Source organism: Lutra lutra, chromosome 8, assembly GCF_902655055.1.
Source record: "Lutra lutra chromosome 8, mLutLut1.2, whole genome shotgun sequence".
In the NCBI taxonomy this organism is placed as follows: domain Eukaryota; kingdom Metazoa; phylum Chordata; class Mammalia; order Carnivora; family Mustelidae; genus Lutra; species Lutra lutra.
In genome coordinates this window covers 36871155-36896316 of record NC_062285.1, presented here as the reverse complement: position 1 = coordinate 36896316, position 25162 = coordinate 36871155, and the positions used below count along the sequence as shown (strand labels likewise).

At 51.7% G+C, this 25162-nt stretch overlaps 2 protein-coding genes across 8 annotated transcripts in view; one reads left to right on the top strand and one right to left on the bottom strand.

The window, feature by feature from the left end:
- Window positions 1–5445, top strand: part of ADIPOR2 (adiponectin receptor 2) — a 104615-nt gene extending 99170 nt beyond the window's left edge. For all 7 annotated transcript variants that reach the window (XM_047740446.1, XM_047740442.1, XM_047740441.1 and 4 more), the window contains 2 exons: window positions 293–486; window positions 2631–5445. In XM_047740446.1, coding sequence (XP_047596402.1) covers window positions 293–486; window positions 2631–2759 — 323 coding nt within the window. In that variant the 3' untranslated portion in view covers window positions 2760–5445. The remainder of the gene's footprint in view (window positions 1–292; window positions 487–2630) is intronic.
- A 5062-nt stretch (window positions 5446–10507) lies between these two features.
- The window catches only part of CACNA2D4 (calcium voltage-gated channel auxiliary subunit alpha2delta 4), a 114470-nt gene continuing 99815 nt past the window's right edge, over window positions 10508–25162 (bottom strand). Inside the window, exons 27-38 of the mRNA XM_047742879.1 lie at window positions 24553–24614; window positions 23489–23533; window positions 23268–23330; window positions 18048–18118; window positions 17575–17650; window positions 16964–17016; window positions 16571–16626; window positions 16243–16263; window positions 13552–13669; window positions 11756–11868; window positions 11389–11471; window positions 10508–10651 (exon numbers count right to left, since the gene is read on the bottom strand). Coding sequence (XP_047598835.1) covers window positions 10547–10651; window positions 11389–11471; window positions 11756–11868; window positions 13552–13669; window positions 16243–16263; window positions 16571–16626; window positions 16964–17016; window positions 17575–17650; window positions 18048–18118; window positions 23268–23330; window positions 23489–23533; window positions 24553–24614 — 866 coding nt within the window. The 3' untranslated portion in view covers window positions 10508–10546. The remainder of the gene's footprint in view (window positions 10652–11388; window positions 11472–11755; window positions 11869–13551; window positions 13670–16242; window positions 16264–16570; window positions 16627–16963; window positions 17017–17574; window positions 17651–18047; window positions 18119–23267; window positions 23331–23488; window positions 23534–24552; window positions 24615–25162) is intronic.

The following is a 25162-nucleotide window of genomic DNA, read 5'->3' as shown; positions in this document are numbered from 1 at the left end:
TGAAGCACTTAGCAACACATTTCTAAACCCATCGAGGACTGCTGACTTGTTAAGCTGAGCCTCTCTCAGCAGGAGGCTCCTTGCCTTTGTAAATGGGTCTGTCTTCTAGAACACAGTTGCTGCTGTCTGTTGTGGCACTATCCCAGCGTTTGAAGAACCACCTTTTTCCTTTCAAACAAGAAGCATCATACTTGAAATACTGTTTATAGAGTTACTAGTGCTATATTGTAATATTTCTTCTTCCTTATTTCTCTTCTGCATTTTTACTTTATTTTATTCTTGTGATTGCCAGGAGTATTTTTGGGCCTTGGCCTGAGTGGAATCATTCCTACCTTGCACTATGTCATCTCAGAGGGATTCCTGAAGGCCGCCACCATAGGGCAGATCGGCTGGCTGATGCTGATGGCCAGCCTCTATATCACAGGCGCCGCCCTCTATGCTGCCCGCATCCCTGAACGCTTTTTTCCTGGCAAGTGTGATATCTGGGTAAGTATCACCAGGGGGAGTTAGTATGTATACATACATATCTGATAGTATATTACTGGCAGACCAGGAAGTGAAATAATTGAAGTTGTTTTAGACTCAAAATTGAGAGACCCGTATTTTAGTTGTAACTCTTCCTCATTAGTTGTGTGTCTCTGAATGGTAAGTACAGTGAGGACTAACGTTTACTGAACACTTACTTGGTGGCTGGCATGGTACTGAGTGAGTGCTTTGCACAGGTTACCTCATTTAATCCGTTGGCCCTATAAGGTATGACAACTGTTATTAATGTTTTCATTTTATAGATTAGGAAATGAGGCTTAGGGAGATTAGGTAACTTGTCTAATGTTAGGACAAGTTACTGCTGGGTGAAAAAAGTAGAATTTGAATCAGGCTAGTCTAATATCAGAGTCTGTGCTCCTGTAGTACACTGAACTGGCAAGGAATGCATTTAGTTTGTTTTGGTTTCCTCATTTAGAAAATGAGGGTGATTGACTAGATTGTTTATCAAAGCCCCCCCCCTTTTTAAAGATTTTATTTATTTGACAGAGAAAGAGTATGAGCAAGGGGTAAGGGGCAAAGGGATAGGGAGAAACAGACTCTCCGCTGAGCAGGGAGCCTGATGCAGGGCTCGATCCCAGGACCCTGAGATCATGACCTGAGCTGAAGGCAGAGGCTTAACCAACTGAGCCACCCAGGCACCCCTAGCAGAGTCCTTTTTGATACTAAAATTTGGTGATTTGTAACAAGAGATTTGTGTTTAGGTGTGTTTGGTAGCAAGAGAGGAGGGAGAGCTAACTAAATTGTGGTTAAGAGAGAGGGAAAGAGAAGGGGAAAGAAATATAAGGGTCCAATAGATGGAAAATTTTGTAATTGAAAATGGCCTGAAACATTTTCAGTAGGTGCAGGATTGAAGAGTTTTTCTTTTAAAGATTTTATTTATTTATTTGACAGAGATCACAAGTAGGCAGAGAGGCAGTCAGAGAGAGGGGAAGCAGGCTCCGACCAAGCAGAGATCGGGGCTCGATCCTAGGACCCTGGGATCATGAGCTGAGCCGAAGGCAGAGGCTTTAACCCAGAGCCACCCAGGCACCCTGAAGAGTTGTTTGATATGAAGTCTGACCTTTAGAATTCTGTTCCTTGACCTGTTGCTGATTATTGTAAACTAAATTGATCATACAGTCTTCAAAGTTTAATTTAGCCCTCCATAAAATGAATATAATGCTAATTTAGGCAACCTTTTCAGATTCACATTAGTTAATTTATCTTTTGGAGATTGCCTTCTCATCATTTTGACATCAATTATGGAGATAGCCCCCTACCCCCAACTTATTTTGAGAATGAATCCCCTTTGATTTCCTAGGAACCTTTTCCTGGGATGTGACTTGTGGCCCTTTCTAGTTTAACCTCTGAAGTTAATACCTTTCTATTTATGAATACTGTTTTGCCACTGTACTTTTTCATTTTGAGATGATAATGAGAGAATAGTTTAATTTTTGAAGTAATGTTGGTGCACTGAGCAATTGATAGATCCCTTTTAAAAAATGAACTAGCATTCAACAGAAGAGATTAAATCTGAAAAAAAGCTCATGTGCTTGTAGACCACTTCTGATTAGAGAAGGAATGAAAAGGCCTGACCTTCCTAGTGTTTTGATAAGGTATGTTGTTTGTGAAATTTCAGAGTCTTAGAGCTGGAAAGACATAATGTTTTAACCTTCTACCTAATCCTGGAAATCCCTTTAGTTTTGAGAGAGAGCAACATTTAAATTGGCCATAGCTCTGGTGCTTTTTAATGCCGTGATAAAAGCTTTCTTCAGCAAACAGGAAAATCTCCCTGTGTCTAACTGTAGCCATGTAGTCTGTTAGCAAGAGTATGTGTATGCCATTGGCCTGAGTTCACCAGATACTCCTATGATATGCGTACACATCTTCATGGTTAGAATTTAGCAGTAGCACCTTGATTTCTTTGGGGACAGCTGGCCTTCAGTTCAGCAGAATGTGATATGCCTAATGGATGTCCAAGATCTGTGGACACCTTGAATTTGAGCTCTGTAACCTCCATTCCCTGCCCTGGCTCAGCACAAACAACCTGAAGACTCTTTAGCAGACTTTAATAATGAATGGGTTTCTCCCCCACCCCCCTCCAGTTTCACTCTCATCAGCTGTTTCACATCTTTGTGGTTGCTGGCGCTTTCGTTCACTTCCATGGCGTCTCAAACCTCCAGGAGTTCCGTTTCATGATTGGTGGAGGCTGCAGTGAAGAGGATGCACTGTGACACCTTCCAGAAGCCGGGGACTGTGACCCAGAACAGGGCCTGCAGCGTCTGCAGGCCTCCCTTACCGGCCATTGATGCCAGTGCCAGAGGAGCCCCCAAACTTTGACAGCCTCGTGGGCTTTGTGATGCCCCTGGGGCTCCACCTGGTACACTACTGAGAAGAGAAAAACAAAATAAATCATACCTCAAAGGATGGAGTGCATCAATTTGGAGAAAAGGAGAAATGGCCCAAACCCTGACTTATAATTGGGATCTACTGATTGAGGGCTCTGCACGACCTTGGCAAACTGGCTTCTGATCCGTGTCACATTTCTTTGTAGAAGATGGGAACACAGTTTAGCTGGTGGTTCGTTCTTCTCCCTTTCTCGCTCCTTAAATCAATTTAAAAACTAGTTTAGGTGAACATTTATATCCTATTAAAGGTTGGGAATGTGATTTTAGATGCTCTTTTGGGAGAACAAAGAAATTAATGTAAATAAGATTTCTAACTCACTGTTTAAATAAGAATTTATATAAACGTTTAAAACATAGGGGTAGGGGAGGGAGGGGAATTTTGTACAGAATGAAACATGCAAGTACCACACACTGTTTCAATTTTTGCACAAAGTGACTGTAGGAGGATCAGGTGATGGCCCCAGAATGTATAATGCCTTGGTGCACCAGGGTGCCTTCTAAAGGCTGGCATACCTTGGACCCTGTGGGGCAGAAAGTACAGCCCCAGCCCAGTGATCACATGACCACTCTCATGTCTGAGAGCCTTAGGGAGTCCCAAGGTAGAGGGAAGCTGTATGTGTTTTCTCAGTGGAAGCAGCACGTGAATGGCTGACAGGATGTGTTAAAGGCTCTAGTTAACGTATCATTTGAGAGAGTGATTTGTTTTCTATGCTGAGAGTGACCCCTTCTAAAGAGTAGAGCCATTTACTTGGGAAAGTCAATTATGCCAGCAAAGGGGTAGTGGAGACAGTAGGAGGAGCTCTGGAAATGTTAGCCCAGGGGCTGATCAGATTACTTCATGGCATCCTATTCAGTTTTGTGGTGATTTTTATCTGCAGGGATGTGACAGTTTTCTGTATCTTTGCTGTGGAGCTCAGGAACGCCCCAGAATCCTTCTGTTAAAGTCACTGCCCTAACTACCCTTCCTCGTTTTGGGAATACAGATGGACCTTTTCCCTGGCATCACAGTTCCTGGCATGGAGCCAGCCACAAAAGAGATTCCAGCTTGTCCAGGTGCCTCCTGAGCTCATGTACATAGGTTGGGAGAAGGCTTCCTCTGGATCAGGAAAGGTGAATTTCACCTCTAGCACCACTGTCTTAGCCTAGTCATGACACACATATCAGCTGTCTTTGAACAAGAAAGCCAGTCCATTACCTACCATGGAGTCATCAGTATTCCCCAAACCCCATTTTTTGGGGATAGCATGGTGGGAAGTTATAAAAGAAATTGGTATGTTATTGCCAGGGAGTCTGGTACAGCCATATCTTTAAAGAGCTGCTAGGAGTAGAAAAAAGTTTGCTCATGCCCCAGAGGTATCCTGTTATGGTGTCAGGGAGAGTGGTAGGGGAAGGATTTGGTTCACAGAATTCTAATTTTGGCTCATAGGCAAACCACCAAAATAGCACTTGAGTCTTGGGTTACTTGCTGTCACCCAAGGCTTCAGGTGATTGAGTTACATCTTGGGGATTGTGGGTTTTAGAACTAAACATTGAAGCCCTAAGTGTGGGGCCTGGCACCCTCCAGTAGGCGTTTGACGTATGGGAAGAGTCTGGTATCCAGCAGAGCGTTGTCTTGTTGGTAATCTCCTTTCTCTCCCCTTCCAGTCTCCAGCAAAAGCTGTGAACTAGGGAAGGACTTAAGAGTATTTTGGTTCTGGGTAAGGTCACTGCCTTGGTTACCAAGGGACCCAACGAGAGACTTGAGTAGGTGAACTGGTGTGGTGCCTGACACAATAAGGAACAGTATTCCTCCCTTTGAGGGAATAGTCCAGCAGGGCAGTGGCCATCTGGAAGGAGGGACACTTAGTCTCATGGAAGCAACAGCACATATCAGAAGCCAGACTTGCTCTTCAGTCATGCACTTTGGGATACAGGGTATAAGATGCAGCCCTGTAACACCACCAACAGAAGTAGAAGTTTCTGGGCCCAGTCATACCACACCCCAAAGGAGGAGCTAAATCCGGTTCACCATAGCACAAACTGTTAGGAAAAATGAAATTAACATCGATGATGTGTCATCCAGTAAAAATCTCCCTCTTTAGGGTGTGTGTGTGAGTGCGTGTGTGTGCGCCCATTTATGTGTGTGTGTCTACGTGCAACTCACTACCAACAGCCTCACTGTGCACTTGGTCTTCACAGTGCTCGCTGAGAACTCTCACCAGGTTGGCGCCTGAATGCCTTACTCTCAGCATCAGAGGCTTGCTTGCTCTGTGCAGATTTTAATTTTCTTCGTTGGCCCTAGGCTGGTTAGGACCTCTACAGCTTCATTCTTTAACCATTAAATAGTGGCCTTTTTCAGTATTTTCCCCCTTCCCCTTTATAAATTGCTGAAGCCACAAAGCACATTTTTTGGGGATCATAGAAGGTTGGGGTTTCAGAAAGGCCTCTGTGTGATGGTTCCATTCACCATGGGATTTCCCTTAAACTTGCTGTATTCTCAACTTCTAATAAAAAGAACCAAATGGAATATGAACTTTGGTCGTGAAATGTTTTATTGACTCAACTTACCTGCCTTGAAGTCTTAATTTAGACACCGAAGCTTAAGAAATTATCAGAGACTTCCCGGTCTGAATGCACAAATCAAAGTTATTTATACCCAACTCACTTTTCCTGACCTTTCTTAAGCTTTCATTACAACTGGGATGAGGTTTAGAATGGAGGGGAGAGCTAACCCCAAGGGGTAGTTAATTTATGACTAAAGTTTATCAAAATAATACCCAACATAATGGATACTTTATGTGAAAGTTTCTGTTGAAGGACTTGGTATCTCAGATACTCATAACCACCTCCCTGTGAACTAACTAGTTATCACTCATTTCTGGGTTTGGAGACTGAAGCTCAGAAAGGCCAAGTGTGACTCTTGTGCTACACTCTTCACAATAAGAAGACAGTTCGGATTAAATCTCATGTGTTGACCTAAAGGTTTGGGGGTTTGTTAACCGTTTGCGTAATTTAAGAAAGGAGAGGAATCTGTGCCCCTTTGCCTTGGGTAAATTGTCTTTGCAGGGGAATTTCCAGTATTTGGATTCTTTTTTTTTTTTTTTAAAGATTGATTTATTTTAGAGAGAGAGAGAGACCATGGGTGGGAGGGACAGAAGGAGAGAGAGAACCTCAGGCAGACTCCATGCTAGGCTTGGAGCTAGACGCGGGGCTTAGTCTCCTGACTCTGAGATCATGGCCTGAGCTGAAACCAAGAGTTGGATGCTTAACCAGCTGCACCACCCAGGTGCCCCGAATTCTCATTTTTAGGTATAGATACAGCTTTAGGGTTTCCCTATGTATCACCTGGGTATAGAACACTGGATTGCATTCTGCTCTTTTGAGCCATTATGAAGAACCATTTGGTTTTTTCTTAGTTTTTTGCTAAAAACTGTATGCTCCCTTTCTCAGGTGAGGACTCTGTATGATATTGCCATGGATATTGCAAGGGAAATAAAGGACAAGTTTGAATTTTCACTTTGTAGAATGCTAGGGCTCTGGGTTTCCTAAAGGAGGCCTTGGGCAGTGTTGCTTTACAATTTATCCTTACAAGTAATATCCTTGTCTCTAGAATATTAGCTTCAGTCACAGCATTCCTTTTCTCACCTTTTAAAATGGGCTTAGGTTCTTTGCATCTTTCACTGAGATCAACATTTCTCACACTTTCCATAGTGATTGGCGGGTGTTTCTGCTGAACTCTTGCTCTGATTTCTTCCTATTGTGATCCCCTCCCCCATATTTACTTCTCTTACTTTAAGATGCTTCCATTTCCCTGCCCTTCCGAATCAGAACTTCACCGAGCATTATAAAGAGGTGAACTGTTCTACAGGAAAGCACTTCTATCGAAATGTACAAAATTATTAGCTGGATCTAGTAGTTAATTTATTCCTGGTACTGAGGAAGGAGGATCTGACAGCAGCTTTGAGTTCTTGGGTCATTTAAGAAAAGATAATTCAAGAGGCTGACAGAATCTTGTCATTTATTAAGTGGCTTTGGTTCTAACTCCGTTCGCCTGCCATCAGTGATGACTCTTTAGCTTGAGTCAGGCCGCCACCTGCTGTCTGATAGTGGTTCTGGTAAAAGAAGAAAGGAAAAATAGTGGCTCTGGTCTTCTAAGCTCACAAGAATATTCCGTTCTCCCAAGTGAGGAGCAAGGTTAGTTTCTCAGAAAGCTTAGTTTATTCCTTCCACTGGTTCTAAAAGTGATTTCCCAATTTTATAGTCTCCTCCTGGCCATCCAGAGACCCGGGGATGAAGGAGACGAAACAAGGCCAGGAGCTGTCCCAGCACTTCCTAATTTTGGTTTCTAGTCTATGTGCTGCTGAAGTGAGCACCTAATCTTGGTTTTTAAGTGATAGGGCCAAGAGAGTTGATAAATTTGCCTGAAAATGTTCTCCCTGGGTGGGCAGGAAGGTCAGGCCTTTCAAAAGACAGGCTTGCTGGGGCGCCTGGGTGGCTCAGTGGGTTAAAGCCTCTGCCTTCAGTTCAGGTCATGATCCCAGGGTGCTGGGATCGAGCCCCATGTCGGGCTCTCTGCTCAGCAGGGACCCTGTTTCTTCCTCTCTCTCTTTGCCTGCCTCTCTGCCTACTTGTGATCTCTGTCAAATAAATAAATAAATAAAATCTTAAAAAAAAGACAGGCTTGGTGTCCTAGAGAGAGGAACAAGCAGCCCGTGTCTGGGAGTTGGTAATAGGGGTCAGATGCTGTTGAAGGCCAGAACGTTTATTAACGACAGAGAGGCAGAGGGGTGCACGTGGGCGCTGCGTGTTATTGGTGGTGAAGGTGCCTGAGCAAGTCAAGAAGTGTTCATGCAGTTGATGGGGAAGCTCTGAGCTATGGCACTTGACGGGGCTGGAGAAAGGGTTCCCTGTTGTGCCAGATGGACACCTGTGATCCTTGCCTATTGTTCTTGACATCCACATTATCATTTCTTGGCCAACTTCTCTCCGCCCCAAGGAGTAATAGACTAACAGTAGTTAACATGTAATTTGTGCTTATTGTATGCCCAGCACACTGCATGAATATCACATTCGAACCTCACAAAGCTCCTTCAGTAATTTGCAGCCAGTTCTCAGGTCTCTGCTGCAGTTTCCTGGTCTACAATATGGGACAGATAACAGTACCTACTTCAGAGGATTGTTGCCAGATTAAATGAGTTAATACCTGTTACTTACCAGGTACCTGTAAGCCTTAGCCATTCCTAGCATTATTTTGCCACTTAAACTGGTTGAGCAAGTGAGTTTGAGTCACTCTCTTCTTTGAGGCTCTACTTGTTCAGCTGTAAGTGGGGCTGCTAATGCTGACCTCACAGGCTTGTTGTGAGACTAAGTGGTGAAAGTGACATCATCTAATCAGTAATGTAAGGCATTTTACAAATACAGCAATGAATGCATTGTTCAAAGTTGGCCCACTGTACAGGGAGGGGAGTGGGGCCATTGGCTGGTGGGAAGCTTGTACTCTGAATTGTGGAGGGCCGAGAAGGGTCTCCTGAGGCCGAGAAGGGTCTCCCCTGTCCATGCTTATCTTGGGGCTTGGCTGGACTTCCTTTTTGGAGGTTGGTTGAATTTAAAGTTCTGAGGCCACCTCAGAATTTCTACATGGTTCTGCCTTTAATGTTGCTCTCACAGTGGAGCCAGGTTTTCGGGGGAGGGAGGAGGAAGCTCCAGGGCCTTAAGACCCTGGGGGAGGTGTGCATGTGGAGAGTAAGTTCCCGGATAGAGCTCCCCTCCTGGTGGACTCTGCTGTGCATGTTGGAATGTTCCTTGAAATGCCCAACCCAGGGATAGAGTCAGGCAGTCTTTTTTAAAATTTTATTTTATTTTATTATTTTTTAAAGATTTTATTTATTCGTTTGAGAGAGAGAAAGAGCACAAGCATGGGGAGAGGCAGAGGTAGGAGGAGAAGCAGGCTCCCCACTGAGCTGGGAGCCTGACATGGGGCATGGGGCTCAGTCCCGGGTAGTCTCCTTTATAAAGGTAAGTGGCTAGAACAGACCACTGCGGGAGCTGGCCCTCCCGGGGAGTCTGGAGCTAGCCTTCAGGAGACCCCTCACCAGGCCACTGTGAAGGACTGTGACCTCCCCTGTTCTATCACCTTTTAGTGCAAGAGCTATATATTTTACCCTATTGGCTTTTACTCAGATGCAAAAGTTTCTGTATGTTAGCATTTTGTAAAGACATTTTTAGAAGTTTTAGAAGCCATAGTTTGCAGACTTGCCACAGTAATATAAAAGGATTTAATACCTGTTCCTATTCTGGGTTTTTCCCATTACTAGTTACTTCCTTGCCCCTCCCCCCCCCCCCCCCCCCCCATTTTGAGCAGCAGCTAGGAAATTGACCTATCCCCTCACCATGCATCTCATTTTGAGAAAGCTCTATTTCAGGTGGGGGTATGTTCCTCATCTCATTTCTGCTGTTGGCCTCGTTCTGTCCCTCTTTCTCACACCTTGAAGTTCTTGGATTCTACTGAAGACCAACCAGGTTCATTAGAAACAGCTGACCCTTGGCTGGGTCTGGGCTTCTGGAGAATAGATGCAATTAACTTCTTTTGTCTTGGTCCAAGTTGAGCTCACGCTGGACTCCTGAAGAGGAGGTAGAAAGGATGGTACTAGGCTCCCTAGAAGGCCTTTAAGAAGTGGTTTCTGGTTCCACTCGGCAATCTCAGGAGGCAGGGACCATTAGCCCAAGACTGAGATGAACAGTGACCTGGGTGATAACCCAGCTGTAGTGAGGTGGATCCCACGGCAGGGGCTGACTCTTTAGAATGTCTCTGGAAGAAATGAAATCTTGCCATTTGCGACGACGTGGATGGAACTAGAGGGTATCATGCTTAGCGAAATAAGTCAGTCGGAGAAAGACAACTATCATATGATCTCCCTGATATGAGGGAGAGGAGATGCAACATGGGGGGTTGAGGGGGTAGGAGAAGAGTAAATGAAACAAGATGGGATTGGGAGGGAGACAAACCATAAGTGACTCTTAATCTCACTAAACAAACTGAGGGTTGATGGGGGGAGGGGGTTGGGAGAGGGGGGTGGGGTTATGGAAATTGGGGAGGGTATGTGCTATGGTGAGTGCTGTGAAGTGTGTAAACCTGGCGATTCGCAGACCTGTACCCCTGGGGATAAAAATATATGTTTATAAAGCTGTAAAAAAAAAAAAAAGAAAAAAAAAAAAGAAAAAAGAAAGGATGAATACCCAAGTTTTGTAGCAACATGGACGGGACTGGAAGAGATTATGCTGACTGAAATAAGTCAAGCAGAGAGAGTCAATTATCATATGGTTTCACTTATTTGTGGAGCATAACAAATAGCATGGAGGACAAGGGGAGATGAGAGGAGAAGGGAGTTGAGGGAAATTGGAAGGGGAGGTGAACCATGAGAGACTATGGACTCTGAAAAACGATCTGAGAATTTTGAAGGGGTGGGGGGTGGGAGGTTGGGGGCACCAGGTGGTGGGTATTGTAGAGGGCACGGATTGCATGGAGCACTGGGTGTGGTGCAAAAATAATGAATACTGTTATGCTGAAAAAATAAATTAATAGAATGTCTCTGGAAGGATCATCTTGTCAAAACAGTGGTGAGGTTGGGCGGGTGTCACCGCAGCAGCTGGGGTGGTAGCCCCCAGGAACACAGAGGCAGCAGGAGCATGGGGAGTGAGGCCGAGGTGTCTGAGGTGCCGCCACACTCCTGGGCATTTTCCTGTGAACCCAGAGCAGAGATGAAAAGGTAGCCTTCAGGATGAGGCAAGGAAGAGGGAGGAGGGCCTCTGGGACTAATAGCCAAAAACCTGGGGAAAGAGGGAAATCCCAGAAAATGGAGGAAACACTGCCATCTTTTTTAGACTGCCTATTTTTTAGGGCAAAGGAGAGGCTGTGTACTCAGCCCAGAACTGGGTCCAAGCCTCTGCTTGTCCCTAGTCTTATAGTGGTCGTGGGACCATCCTCTTAGGATGACTTTGGGGAAGCCATCAACTCTGGAAACTTCTTTGATGTGGATTATTTGTGGCAGTCATATTCAACAAAGACAATACCATGAGTAAGGCACCCAGCTTGAGGCCTTAAGCTAAAAGCACCTTACATAGTGGGCGCTTAATTAATGTCATTAGCATGTGCATATATTAGCTTCCTCCTATTTGCTCAGATCATTTGGAGCTAACTGCAGTAGTAATGAAGGCAATATGGGATAGCTGAGTTTGAAATCACTGAGGGCCCAAACCCTAGGAAATTTGGCCCTCAGCTCCTGGTTGCCTCCATATGTGAATGCCATAGGGGCCTGAATGTCCATGCACACGCATGAATGTGTTCCACGGACGTGCACAGGCAGGGCTGCATTCACAAGCATCAGCTCCCATCTGCAAATGCACAGGCCCTGTCCAAGAGCCCAGGATTTGCGGATGAAGACCAAGCCCTGCCCCTTTGCCCCCCTCCAGCCCTTACTTCTGGATGGAAGGCGTGGCAGGAATCTGGTCTCCTTCGAAGCTTCTGCGAGCGTAGCCTGTCACACTTGACGGAGGCATTATGTGCGGAAGTCACTGTTAAGGCGAACACCTCATGACAGCAGCGAATTCTGGAGATTCTAGAGACTAAGTCTGGGAAAAGCCTAGCCCAGGTGGGACCAGCAGCCTTGCAGAAGAAGGCACCCAGGGGTTGGGGGGGTGGGTTAGGGAACAAATCCGGAAGTCCTGGGTGGGAGGCGGGGGATGATGGTGGGGAGGGAGGCTGGCCTCCCCTCTCAATATCTGAGCTCCTCAGTGACACCTCCATCCCTCCCCCAGCCCTCATTTCCCGGAAGCTGGAAGGATATATTTGACTTCTGTAGCCTCCTGCAGGACTGGTGGGAAGATGCTACAGTCACAGGTGGGGTCTGTCACCAGGAGGAGAAGGTTACTGCTGGGAATCTGTTGCATCACAAATATCCTGCGGCCAAGAGAGAAGTGGGTCGTGGAACCGCTCTGTGGCAGGCTCAGCTTGGAGCTTCTAGGGAATTTCTGGGGACTTAGAGTGTGGAGTTGGGGTGGCAGGGGAAGGAACAGAACCGTGAGGCTGGTCAGATGAGGAGCAGCTGCAGGCACAGTCCTAGGAGAGGAACTCTGTTCTCAGGGCTTATTTTACCCACAAGCCTTTGCAGCTGTACTGCCCTCTAGCAGACTGGAGGTGAGGAAGTTTAAACTGAGATAATTCTTGAGAGGGAAAGGAATTGTCATTAATATATTGAGAGACAGCAGGCATAAATCAAGACTGTCCCAAGCAGACCGGGATGTGTGGCGAGGGCAGGCCGTGCCGGAAAGATGCGGTGCTCAGGCTTGGCCACAAGGTGGCAGAGCGCGCCCGCACACGGCCCTGGAGAGCTGCCAGAGGGAGGGAGGAAGGGATCAGGGAAAGCCTGTCTGCACGAGGCCTGGTGCCTTATGTAACAGTAGCTGCCACTTCCTGAGCATTTCCTCTGGGGTGGATGATTTCTCTCTCACACACACACACTTAACCGCCACCACTCCGAGGGAGGTTGCTGTCGTTCCTGTTTCGTGGAGGAGAACCCAGAGGCTAGAAGAGGTGAGGTAACTTGCCCAATGTTACAGAACTGCGGAGCAGCAGAGCATTTTTGAACTCGAATCTGTCTACCCTGAAGTCCGTGCCTTACACCAGACCACTTACTTCATTCTCACGACAAGCCTTTGAGATAAACGAGTCACAGGAGTTCCCAGAAAACCGCTCTGGCGAGGTTACCGTCCACCCGACATCACACACTAGTAGGACCGTCCCATGCCAAGTCTGAGGCGTTACACTAGAAAGTAATTCCCCTGAGGTCTGGGGAGTCCCAAGGGACATCCCGAGAAGCCCTTGGCGAATGGCTGAGCTGGCTGAGTGGACACCCTAGAGGCGGCCCAGCACAGAACTTCGCAAGTTGGGAGGTCCCCGAGGTCGGGGTGGGAGTTGGCAGGAGAGAAGTTTCTGTCAGGCCTCCTGCCCCCTCAGGCCAGCGCTGGCCGGAGCCGGTGGGATGCAGCTCGGTCTCACGGCCTGCACACGGGCAGGGCGCACACACGGGCTCCAGGCAGGCAGCGGAGAGGAGAGGCCGGTGTGACCTGAGAGCGCAAGGAGCCCTCCTCCGGCCCACCACTCCCGAGAGGGCTCCCGAGCTGGCCTGCTTCTCCGCACAGACAGGTTTCTGAGGGGGCGCCGACTGGCCTCTTTCCTCACCGCTATCCTCGCCTCCGGGTGCCTTCCCAGGGCCTGCGGATGCCCCTGGGCCTGCACGGCGCTGGCTGACACTGAGCTGCTGTGGGCTAAGCAGGTGTGTGTGACCCACACTGAAAGGGCCGCTGAGAGGGGCTGTGGGAGCCTTTCTTCTGGAGCCTGGGGTAGGATGGGTGGGCCCAGATCTGGCCTCGGGACCACCTCTACCAAACCGTCCAGTGCCCCCAGCCAGCCTACCCTCTGCCCCAGCCCATGTTTCCTTCACGAAGGAAAAGAGGAAGCAAAGATGGGGAGGGGGCTTGGGGGTGGGTGTGGGTGTAGCGGTGTGTCGGCGGGGCGGGGGGGGGGGGGGTAGGGGGAGGGAGGAACCCAGCTGCGGACAGCAGCGCTGCCCTCGGATCTTACTTCTGGCAGGCTCCACACTCAATGATCCCATTGGTCTCCCGGATGGCCGTCTGGTGCACAAACACAGGGTACTCTGTGTCACACGGCTGAAGCACGTCCTGTTTCTTGTGCTTGTGGGCTGCAGGGAGACAGTTACAGATGGGGAAAGGGCCATTGCCAGATGAGAGGGCCCCAGGAAGCCATGCCTGGGGGGTCTCAGCTGCAACCCTGGCTGGCAGGCACGGTCACTACTATGCAATGGGACACCCTTTTGTCCCTTTGTCAGAAGGTTCTCAGGGCTTGGAGGGGAGGAGGGGAGGAAGGAACACAGGGAAGGAAAAGGGACAGAATAAATGGAGCAGATGGTGTCACAGTGGGAAGGGCAGCAGACCGGCACGGGGGGGGGGGGGGGGGCTTGGCTCTCGGCTGTGGGTGATTAGCACACTAGCCCCGTGACCTGGGGGAAATCCACCTCCCCCCTTGGAAGCCTTATCCTCAGTGTAAGCCAGCTGGTTGGGAGAAGGGCTGGGTGGGGACCCCTTGAAGTCTCCAATCAGCACTGATATCCAGGGTCTGAGAGGAGAGCAGAGGCAGGAGGAGGGCCAAGGGGTGACTTGGGGGACACTTTGGTTTCTTAATCCTACCCCTCCCCCCCATTCATTGTATACAGGTGACATTTCTCAAGTCTAGCTACTGTGCTCTGCACATGCAGTGCGCAGACCAGCCCTAGGCTTGCTCCCTAACCAACCCCCCCCCCGCCCAGCCCCCCCCCCCCCACCAGTTTTGAGCAGAGCAGCAAGGGCTGAGCGCCAGCCTGCCTGGGCCTGGGAGAGAGAGTCAGCAGGGGCCTCCAGGGCCCAGCGTGGCCGAAACCCAGGGGACACAGCTCCCAAGCTTTCTGGCTCCTTAGCGGTGCACTGAGTCCCCTCAGGAACAAAGGATGGAGCGAGCAGGACTCGGAAAAACGAATAGCAGAGGCCCGGGCAGCCCAGTCCTGGAGGACGCACATTGCGCCTGGGGTGAGCAAAGAGCCAAAGGGGGCTGGGTCACGGACTGAACGACATTATTTTTGGTCAAAATAGCAGCCCTGGTTTGTTAACACAGCACGTCTGTTTCTTCCAGGCACTTCTCTGCGCTTCCTGGGTTCTTGGTGCCTATCTGTGGAATGGGGAGGGGGGGCAGGGTTACCCCCATTTCATAGACCCCCCATCTCAGGATCACACAGGGGTTAGCAGGAGAGCGCCCAGACCCAGAAACTTCCCACTGGACCGTGAAGGCAAAAGGGAAGGCCAGTCTGTGGGCAGAGAAGTGCGAACTGTGGGGAAGAACCACAGTGTTTAGTCGGGGCTCTGCACACTTAGTCGGTTCCACCAGACCTTCCAGGGCTGCTGCTGGGCACTTTGGCTGTGTGGACCCCTCGGAATCTGCGAGTGGGCACCCTGGCTAAAGCCTGCAGGAGCCTGGGGGCCGGCTTTGCTCCCTCCTGAGCCCAGTTATACTGGCCTCGTCCCCCGTGGGGGCTGGCTCAGGGCTGGGCCAGTCACCCGAGCCACTTTGTGTGGGTAGGTTATCTCCATGACAGCGATAGGGACCATGCGGACAACGACAGACTAGAGTGGGCCTCCACGCAGCTGGGACAGGGCCTCCCTCAGGGCCTCACTCAGTCCTTGTCCTTGGACTCCAAGTCCAGCGCTATTCACTGAGGACATGGATGAGTGGCTGAACCAGGCCTCCTGGGCAGGAGGGAGAAGCTCCAGGGGCAGGTTCCCTGAAGAGGAGAAATTGTGAATAAGCAGACCGAGGGAGATCATTCTCAGCGTTTGCAAGATGCAGCTGCTGGCAGGGAGAGAACGGCAGGGAGGGGAGCTGTGCCCCTGGCCCATGTTCCCATGCAGAGGGAGGAGGGCCCTGTTTCTAAATGGGTTGTGACACGTGGTTCCTGGTTCCTGTCACAGACACCATCAGGAAGCCAAACTCTTAACAAAAATGGGGTGGGGAGAATAGCCCAGGCAGTGGAGATGTTCCAGAACCCCATGGAAAAGGCTCTATTGACGGAGGGGTTGAGCAAGGCTGGTTAAAGCGAGACAGTCTGTGTGGTAGGGAACCCCCCAGCTACCCTGGGAGTGGAAGCCAAGGACTGCCTTGTGCGTTTAAAGGTCAAGTGGCTTCGCTCTTCTGGGAGAGCAGTCCAGAGTCACAGCTGGTTGAGACAGAGGACATTTCTTTGGTTCACGGTAGGGCCTGTGGAGGGCACTGTCCTCAGACCCAAGGTCACAGGAGATGTATTATCCCCAGAGTGTCCAAGTGACCAGACCTAGGCCTCCACCTGCCACCCCCTTAACCCTGCACACTGCTGGGAGCTCGGTGGACACAGGGAGCTGGAGGCACCCCTGATTCCTGCTCCACGAGGGGACCTGGTGGCTGCTTACCTGCACGTGGTCACAGCCTTCCTCCCCTTGGAATCATAAGTGAGCTCACCCAAAGAGATGGCTGGAGGTTCTGTTTGCCCTGGGCTAGGACTATACTTGTGTGGGACAAGATCTGGGTGACACCCTCATGCCTTAAGGGATGGGACTTTTGAGTGGGAGAGGGCCTCTGAGTTAGGGGTCCCCCGGATGAAGAGAGCTCAGACTTCCTTGGATGGAGAGCCGAGGACAGTCCCTTTTTGAAGTCCCTCCCCGCACCCCCAGAAACCTCAGCAAGGCTACTCACAGTGATGGAAGACAGCTTTGGCTGTCCAGGACGTGATGGGCACGATGTCACATGGAGGGCAGGATGGCACAGGGTGGCGATGTTGCATGGAATGAATGATGTCACACGGAGCAGTGGTGTCCCGAGATGGCAGTGGTATGATGTCACACAGAGAGGTGAGGGGAGCCAGAAGTGAGGGGAGGCCATGAGAGAGGGCCTGGCGGGGTGAGATGGGAGCCGTGGACTCTCCAGAGTCCCCATCCCATCTGTCATCCGCCCAGAGGTGACAGGTTCCTACTGAAATGGCTTTGAGAGCAAACACTCCATTTTTGCAGTCCTGCGTACTCACCCTCGGCCCCACTGTCCGCTGGCCAGGAGCCCCATGCACTCCACTCCAGCAGGACCCTGTCAGACACAGAGCTGAATCTCCAAGACCCCGTGCCCTCCCGACCCAGGGGCCTGACGGGTTGGAGCACCAGAGCTCCCTGGCGGCCCCTGGTCCAGCCCCTCTCCTCCAGGACACCCCTTCCCTGCTTGGGGCTCCTGGGTGAGCAGGGAGCCTCCCCACTGGGCGGCAGTGTGTTTGGGGAGCCGGTGCGAGACACCCAGGGATCTCACCTGCCTCCTCTGGGGTTCTGGGGACCTCATGCAGCTCCTGCTCAAAGGGCTCCCTCATAAGGCACACTTGCATGAAGTCCCCCCAATCCCCCCCAACCCCGTCCCAGGCGCAGACCTCACTCACAGCAAGAGCTCATTCACCAGCCACCTGGCAGTGGTCAGGAGGGCAGAGATTGGCTGGGAAGGAGAGGGGACACAGGGTCAGGCCCAGGCCCCTGGTGAGGCGCTCCCCTGGGCACCGTCATTAAAGACCAGCATGCTCGGTGTGGGGAGGAGCTTCCCCCCTGCCTCTTCTGGCTGCCACCACCTCCCACCCCTTCCCAGCAGAGGGAGCATTTACAACTGTTATGTGATAAATTCCTAGGGCACTTGGGGTTCGACCATGCCCATCAGGAGGACTCCTCGAGTTCTCTCCCTGATGAGCCACTTGATGCTGTTCTTGGGATCCTTTGTGATACATGTGAAAGCATTTACATGCGAGGCAGGAACAAAACAATCCAGGGGCTGCCCTCTGCTTTCTCTGCCAGAGGCTCTTGCCTCAGGGGGCCGCCAGAACAATCTCCAGAAGCCCCGGAGAGAAGACCCACAGGCCCGGGGCAGGGGCAGGCTGAGGACAGGGAGCAGGGGTGTGGGTCCAGGGGTGGGGGGGGGAGATTTGACAGTACTTTCTGGTCCCAGTCAAGAGTGGGGTCCTGGGGGTAGTGGGTGGGAAGAAAGGTCTGGGGTGACACTCACGCTGACCAGGGGCCGGGCACCACTGGGGTGGTGACTCAGGGGTCTGCACATGGCCTGGTAGTCATACATGGTCACTCTGAAAATCAGAAACAGGACCTGGGAAGTCAGACCTTCCCCACCCCCTTCACCACCCCGTCCCCCACCCGGGGTGGGGGTTTGCTGCAGGGTTGCCATTTCCCAGGCTTCCTGAGGGTGAGGGAGGGAGGATGGGCGATCAGACAATTTCATCTCTGCACTTCCACTGCTTTGAAGACATGGAACAGCAAATTTGGTTTTCCCTCTAAGGGCCCATATGACCTTATACCCCTCTCCACCTCCTGTCTGGTCTCTGGCTTCAGAAAGCTCTGGGAGCTCTTTGGGGCTTTCACTGTGGGTGTTTGAGGTCAGGATCCTGATATCTGTCGGGACCAGTTAGCATCAGCTCCTGCCTTTTCTGTGTGTATTCAGTCTGGGGAGAAACATGTCCCACTTACTGGCTGAACACCCCCATGCTGAGCAGCTGGGTCATGAGAGCGCCGTCCACCTCCCCCAGGAATCTTCCCATCTGTGAGGGCGAGAGAGACCGGGGGAGAGAGAGAGAGAGAGAGAGAGATGGAGAGGGAGGGAGGGATGGGGAGGGAGAGTGGGAGAGAGAGGAGGAAGAAAGGGGGAGGGGGAAAGGGGGCCACAGAAGAGGAGGGGGAGGAAGAAAGGGAGGGAGGAGGGAAGCGGGGTGAGGACTTCTAAGTCTCCCACTTTAGGCCAGGGCTCACTGCTAGCTCCAAACTTTGGGGGTGGGTTGGGTCTCCCCTATAGATACCCGGCAACAGAATCAGAACTGTACCCATTCTACCGGCTCCCTCCCCCTTTAACAGGCTCCCCTGCCCTATTCTTTATCTTAGCACTTATCACTTAATTGGTTATGAAATCAGTCTAGGGGATCGGATTTTTTTCTTTTCTTTTTTTTTTTTTTTTAGAAGACACAGAATTCCTTTGGACAGTTTGGTGTGAACTGTGTGTAGTCAGGTTAAACAAGGTTTTGTGAAATTTGATTTGTTGTATACGGTGCGTGTGTATGTCCCAGGTCAAATGTAACATGTATCTCTTTCTGTGAGTCATGGTCAAAAAAGGTTCAAAAGCAGCCGTCTTCTCTGCCTCTCACACTGGCATCCTTACCGCCCAGCCAAACACAATGTGAGAACTCGGCGCTGCCTTTGATTTCTCTTCCCTCTCCCCTCCCCTTCCCAATTAATCAGTGTGCCCTGCTGGTTTGTCTTTCACCTTCTGACTCCTGGACAGTCACTTCACCCAGACCTTTGTCCTCCCAGCCATCTACTCCACCCTCCTAACTGGGCTCTCTCCCAGTCCCCAGCCCTGGGGCCAACACAGCTGGGATTTGGTCTCTCTATTTTTTTTGTTTCCTGTAGAGCAAAACAGGATCCTCCTTTCCCCTCGTCCCTCCTTCATGGCCCAGTCAACCAGCACTGGTGAGCACCCACCACGTGCACCAGCCCAGGCTGTACCCTCCAAGCCCGCAAAGTCCCCCAAGTTGGTTGACAGTCAAGCCTCCTATGATCTGGCTTCAGGCTGCCCTCCAGCCTCACCCCTACACTGACCTCCCCACCTGCCCTGGCCTCTTGCTCCTGCGGCCTTCTCAGCATGGCAGAGAGGAAAGAGCCAGGACTTTGGTATCAGATTTTGGTTCAGATCCTGGCTCTGGCACTGCCCACTGTGTGGCCATGGGCCGGGGAGGGGATAGCGTGTGCCAAGCATCTGGAACATGGCGAGGGCTCCGTATGTGGTGGGCATATGATAAGGAGCTGCTCTGGCCTTGGCTCTTCTCTCTGCCTGGACAACCCTTCCCCAGTCCTCACTCCAAGGAGCTTTCCTTGTTGTCCTCCTCTAGGAAGTCTTTCTTTTCTCACCTTTCCAGCTGGACTTAAGGCCTTCCTCCTCTGCATAGGAAACCGAGAGGCTAAGGACAAAGGCACGAGGGGAGGGGGTGGCCCAGAGAGCACGGGATGGGTCATGCAGGCTTGTCTGAGCTCTGCGCTCTCTTTGGCCAGAAGGCCCCTCTGTTCTGAGGCCTGCGAGGCTTCTTGAAGCAGGGCAGTGGAGAGAGCAGAGGACAGCAGGGAGGAGTTGAGGGCATTTAAGGGAAAGACTAGCAAGTGGAAAGGTGTGAGGTATCTGTTCCTGTCATTCTCCAAAGTGCAGCCCTGAAGCCACCTGAAGTTCCTTGAGCTCACGCGATCCCTCTCCATCAGCTGTGGGTTGCTTCTTGCTGTTGCAGGGACCAGATGTGTGTGTGCTCCTGCCTTACCAGACGGCGAGATCCTGTGGGCAGACATCTACTTCCCGGCCCCCCACACACCACCCAGTGTCTTGTTTGTGGTTACTGTTCCGTGCATCTTTGCTGAAGGAATGTGTGAGGGACTGGACGGGGAATGAATGAGTGACCGGAGTTTTCTCCCTGGGAAAGTGCAGTGGGGTGGAAATGAGGCTGGCCCAAATTCCCACAAGGCTTTTCTTTCCAAACTCTACGCTTATTCACCAACAACCCCGCGGTTCAGACACTTGATTCTGAGAAGATGGGCTCCTGGACACTGGAAAAAAATGTATCCTCTTCTGTATATAAACAACATGACTGACCGGGATCCCTTTCTTCAGGTAAGGCAAGCCAGACTTGAATTATGCTAGCAGTGTGTTCGTCTTAAAGACTACATTTCCCAGACCCCCCTGTGGCCAGAGTTGGCCAATGAAATCTGAGCAAAGTCACCATGTGGGACATCGGGAATCTGTTTAAAGGGAGAAGACTCCTTAGGAGGAATACCTCATTCATGGCTGTTTCCCTTCTCGTCTGGAAAAGGGACAAGAAGGCAGGAGCTCCTTTAGCCATGTTGTGACCTTGAGGATGCAGGCACCTGGTGACCAGACCGTACCAGTCCTGGGCTACCTTCATCTACTCTTTTATGTGAGAGAATAAACCTTTGATTTGGTTAAAACCCTGTGTTGGGGGCTCCACTGCTGACAGCAGAACACTGTTCTTAGCTGATCGTTTTATTGGAACTTCATCAGAGTCAATCAGTGCCTCAAAAAGGTAGATTGACTTAGTTCCTGACCCTGCAAAGCTGAAGTCCAAATACTCAAATTGGAGCACCCTTGTCAGTTCAGGGCACCCAGACTGACTGCGGGGTCCATGGCCTCTTTCCAGCCACGGCGCTATACAGGGTCTGGAAGCTCCAGGTCCCTGCACCCGAGAGCCACCTGCCTTCGGGTTTGCTTGAAGCGGGCCAGGGCTCCACATTTCCAGGGCACAATCCACAAATAAGCAACGGTCCTTTGGACTGCCTGAGCTCTGGGGCTGCATGAAAAGGGCCTGGGGCTGCCTGTGTTTTCGTGTCTGTAATGAGGCAGGAGTGTGTGCAGTGTTGCAGGGAGCAGACAGGGTGGGGGGGCAGGTGGCGGCAGAGAACCCAGAACTGATGAGTATTCCGGGTGGCTGGGCCGCAGCCCCCAGAACTAGGCTAATTTGCATGCCTGTGTGAAGCTCCGGTCCCCAGAGGAAAGGGGGACCTGAGGTTGGGTGGGAGAGCCCGCGATTCTGGGATGGAGCAGATGTCTCACAGCCTCTTCTTACCGACGGACAGCCTCGGTTTCTTCTCAAAAAAACGTAAGGTGTTCCTTTCTCATGTATAACCTCCATCCCCGGGCTCCCCTGAGCTGCTCAGTCTCTTGACAAGTACCTCTGGCCCCACAGTGGGGCTGGGGAAGCATGTGGGAGAGAGGGCATTAGGACTGTGCTCCAGAGAGAGCCACCCAGGGGGCAGGTGGCCAACTTTTTTTTTTTTTTGAGGCACCCGGCACTTGGTGTGTAGGGAAGCAAGGAGGGAGAAGGGGTTGCTGAGGAAAATGAGCTGAGACAGGCACATCAGAGGCCCTCTGAGGGCGGAAGGGGTTGCCCTGGTCTGAAGGCAAGCCCAGCATTTGGGCTGGGGGCAGGGAGGGAGAGGGTGCTGCGCCCCGCCCTCAGAGAGATTCACCTCCTCCTGATGGGGCATTCGATTTTCTAGCTTTGGTGCCCCTGTGAGGTCCATTTTGGAGCTCTCCTGTGTAGGTGCTACCTACAGGCAAGCGGGAGGACTAGGGGTCCCTAAATCTGGGATGACAGATCCACTGTAAACATTACAGAGACCTACAGAGCTGTTGTCACTCTCATGGCCCCAGCTGTCTGCTTCTCTTTCTAGGCCCCTGCAGAGGGCTGTAATCCTGTCATCTGTAGTCTTTTATTATAACAATGAACCCTGAGCTGGAAGAGAAGCCCCGGGGGACCAAATGTCTAATCAGTAGGCCTGGAACACCACCGGGGCAGGAGATCCAGGCCGCCCCTGCCCCTCTGGCAGACCACAGACAGGTGGTGTCCTGGGGCTTTGCAAGTGCCCTGTTTGCCTGGCAGGAGGGCCTCTGTGAGGCAGGGCTGGGAGGAAAGTTGGCGTCTGGAGCAGGGACAGTCTTTTCTCCCCAGACCTCTGGGTGGACCTTGGCAGGGACAAGGAACAGCCTGGACCTTCCGGCATATCAGCCCAGCTGGGAAAGTGCGTCCAGACCAACAGCCGCTGGCAGGAAAGGCTAGGCGGTGGTCCTGAGACTTTGTCGGGCTTCAGAGTCAGCAGAGGGCTTGTCACAGTAGGGTTGGAGGGCCCCATCCCAGAGCTTCTGCCTCGCTCAATCTGGGCCAGGCCCAAGAACTTGCATTTCTATCAGCTCCCAGACGCTGCTGCTGCTGCTGCTGGCTGCCAGTACCCCCACCACAGGAGTGTGTTTGGGGAGGGTGGAGGGGATTGTGGTAGGGGGCAAATTTGGCAATGACTCACAATGGTCCCAGCCTCTGGTAGGTTGGACCCGGTAACTCGCTTCTTGTGAATAAAATATAGTAAAAGTGATGGGATGCCACATCTGAAATTAGGTTCCAAAAGATATTGACTTCTGCCTTATTGTCATTGTCTGTCGCTGGATCTTCTGGGCTTGAGGGTATTAAGGTGGGGGCCTTCCGGGAAGTCATTAGATCATGAGGTTGCGGCCCTTAGGAATGGGATCTTGGTCAGTATCGATGAGACCCCCGAGAGCTCCCTTGCCCTTTGCTCCACACGAGGACACAATGAGAAGTCTGCGACTCAGAAGAGGGCCCTCACCCCGGCTCACAGGCTCCCTGCTCTCTGTGGATGAGCTACCCAGCAGTGGCCTAAATGGATTAAAGGGGCAGGAAGGTGATGGAGGGGAGTGGGGTGATGAGTCTGAGGGTGTTTGCACTCTGGAAGGAGGCTTCTAAGGCCAGGCAATCAGCATCACGGCCAGAGCACAGAAAACATGAGGGGCCCTGAGGTGGAGCCCGGGCAGAGCCTCTCCTCGTCGTGTGGACAGTTTCCCTACCAACTATGGGACGAGGCTGGATTAGGGAGAGACAAAATAAAGAAGTAACATTTTCTCTGATGATCTGAGTGGAGAAGTGTCTGCATTTTGTGGTCTTCTTACACTGACTTGGCTTGGAGAAGAGACTCTGCTTTCTTCAGACTGTTCCCTTTAATCTGTCCTAAGCTGCCATTACTTCCTGGTGCCCCAAGCCGCCATTAGCAACCACGGTCAGTCCTTTCCTTGACTGGCCTGGCTGGGGGATGACCCGACTCCTCCCTCCTTCCACCTCCCAGACACCTTACCTCCTGAGACCGCCCTGAGATCAGGATGAACCCGTTGTTGTCGATGACGAAGCAGTCCAGCTCCTGGGGAGAGACCGGGAGGGAGGTCATAGCCAGGCCCTGACCGCTGGGCCTGGCCTGGCGTGTGGGGAGCCCCCCCATGTCTAGTGCAAAGGTATCCTCTTTAGTTGTGGGGCCCTTGGTTCCCGCTCCCCCCCTCTTTCCCCTGGGAGAGAACTTACACTGTCCTGGCAGCTCTCTGGGCAGGGTCCATCCACAGGGCTGCACTGGAAGGAAGAGGAGAAATTGTACGTGGTGTGTGCCTCCGTGTATGTGTGTGTCAACGCGGGAGACACGCACTGCATGAGCACGTCTGTGTTGTGTGTGGGTTATGTGTGTGCTTGTGTTTGTGTGTGGGGGGATGGTGAATGTGTGTTTGAGGCATACTTATGTGTGTGCGTGCGTGCACACTGTGCTGGGTGTGCGTCTGTGTAGGGCGTATGTGGTGTGTTGTATGGGCAGGGTGTATGTGAGCCGTTTGTATGTGTGCGGGCATGATACACACGTGTGCTGTATGTGTGGGTGAGGCTATGTGTCAGTGGGGTCAGGGCCCTGAGAATCAGGCCCTCACCAGCCGCCCACGCACAGGGGTTCAGCCACACCCCCCTCCAAGGGAGCTGCACCTCTGCATCCCATGCGTGAGGGTTGGAGATCAGCCTCATGGTGCCAGAGCCTCCTGGGGTGGCTTCGGAGGCTCCTGTTCTTTGTGTGACCTGGAGGGTGACCCTAGGTTACAGGACGGGTGTCCCTTCCCATTCCATCCTCTCCATCTTCATGTCGTGGTTCCCCAAACCACGTGAGGAAGGGAACAGCTTCCATGAGGAAGCGGCAACAGCAAGTGGACAGATAGGGTCTTGGAACAGAGGGCAGATTCTGGTGGAGGAGCTTGAGGGGGACTTGAGGAAACCCAGGAAAGGCAGAGGGCTCCGGGGAACCGGGAGTGGAGGCCGGGAGGCAACAGGTGGGCTGGAAAGCAGTCCAGGCTTGGGTCTTGGCTAGAAGGATGGAGGGGCACACGTCTCCTCGCCCCGGGGACAGGGTGGGTGGGAATACAGGGTCCTGTCATTCCCGGGGCTGAGCGGAGCAGAGAGACCCAGGCCACTGGCAGAGGCACAGGGAACGGAGACAGGCAGAGAAGGAAGGGATCCAGGAGAGCTGAGCGAGGGTCCCAGAAGAGAGGGGGCCTAGAGAGGCAGTGGGGCACAGGAGGGAGCCTCTGGCCTTGACCTGGCCCCATCACACCCACCTGCCGGGTCGACGCCCAGAATGCCCGCTGCAGGAACTCCAGCCTCATCTGGACGCCCACCGCTGCGGGGAAGTGGGAGAGGGCAGACAAGACCATGGGTGTGGTTGTTTGAGGGAAGGGGGTGGTGGTGGGAAGGAAGAGACAGAGAAAAAAATAGATTCAAGTTAGAGAGAGGAGGTGCATGAGCAGGAACCGAGGGGAGGGGTAGCACCATAGCTGAGTCAGGAGCCTGTGAGAGCCCAGCCCGGGCCCCTGAGGGGGGCGGGGCGGCTTCTGTTTCTTCAGCACAGAATAATTCCTGGAAAAATGCTTCCAGAGAAAGATGAGGCCCAGGTTCTAGAGAACAATGAGGGTGGCATTCATCCTCTGATCTTAGGAAACTCAAGGCAGATGCACTGGGCACATTATTCTCCCCTCTCCAAGGATGGAAGGAGAGAGGTAGAGAGACAGAGCCATCTGTTCAAGGTCACGGCGACCAAAAGCGGCAGGCTGAGATGGGAGTTCAGGGCCCCTCATGGAGCTTTCTAGATTTCAAGCCTGACACAACAGCCTGTCTTGTACCCAGTCCCTGCTCAGGGTCTCCCCTACTTTGTAGGAAGGCGCTTTCCTT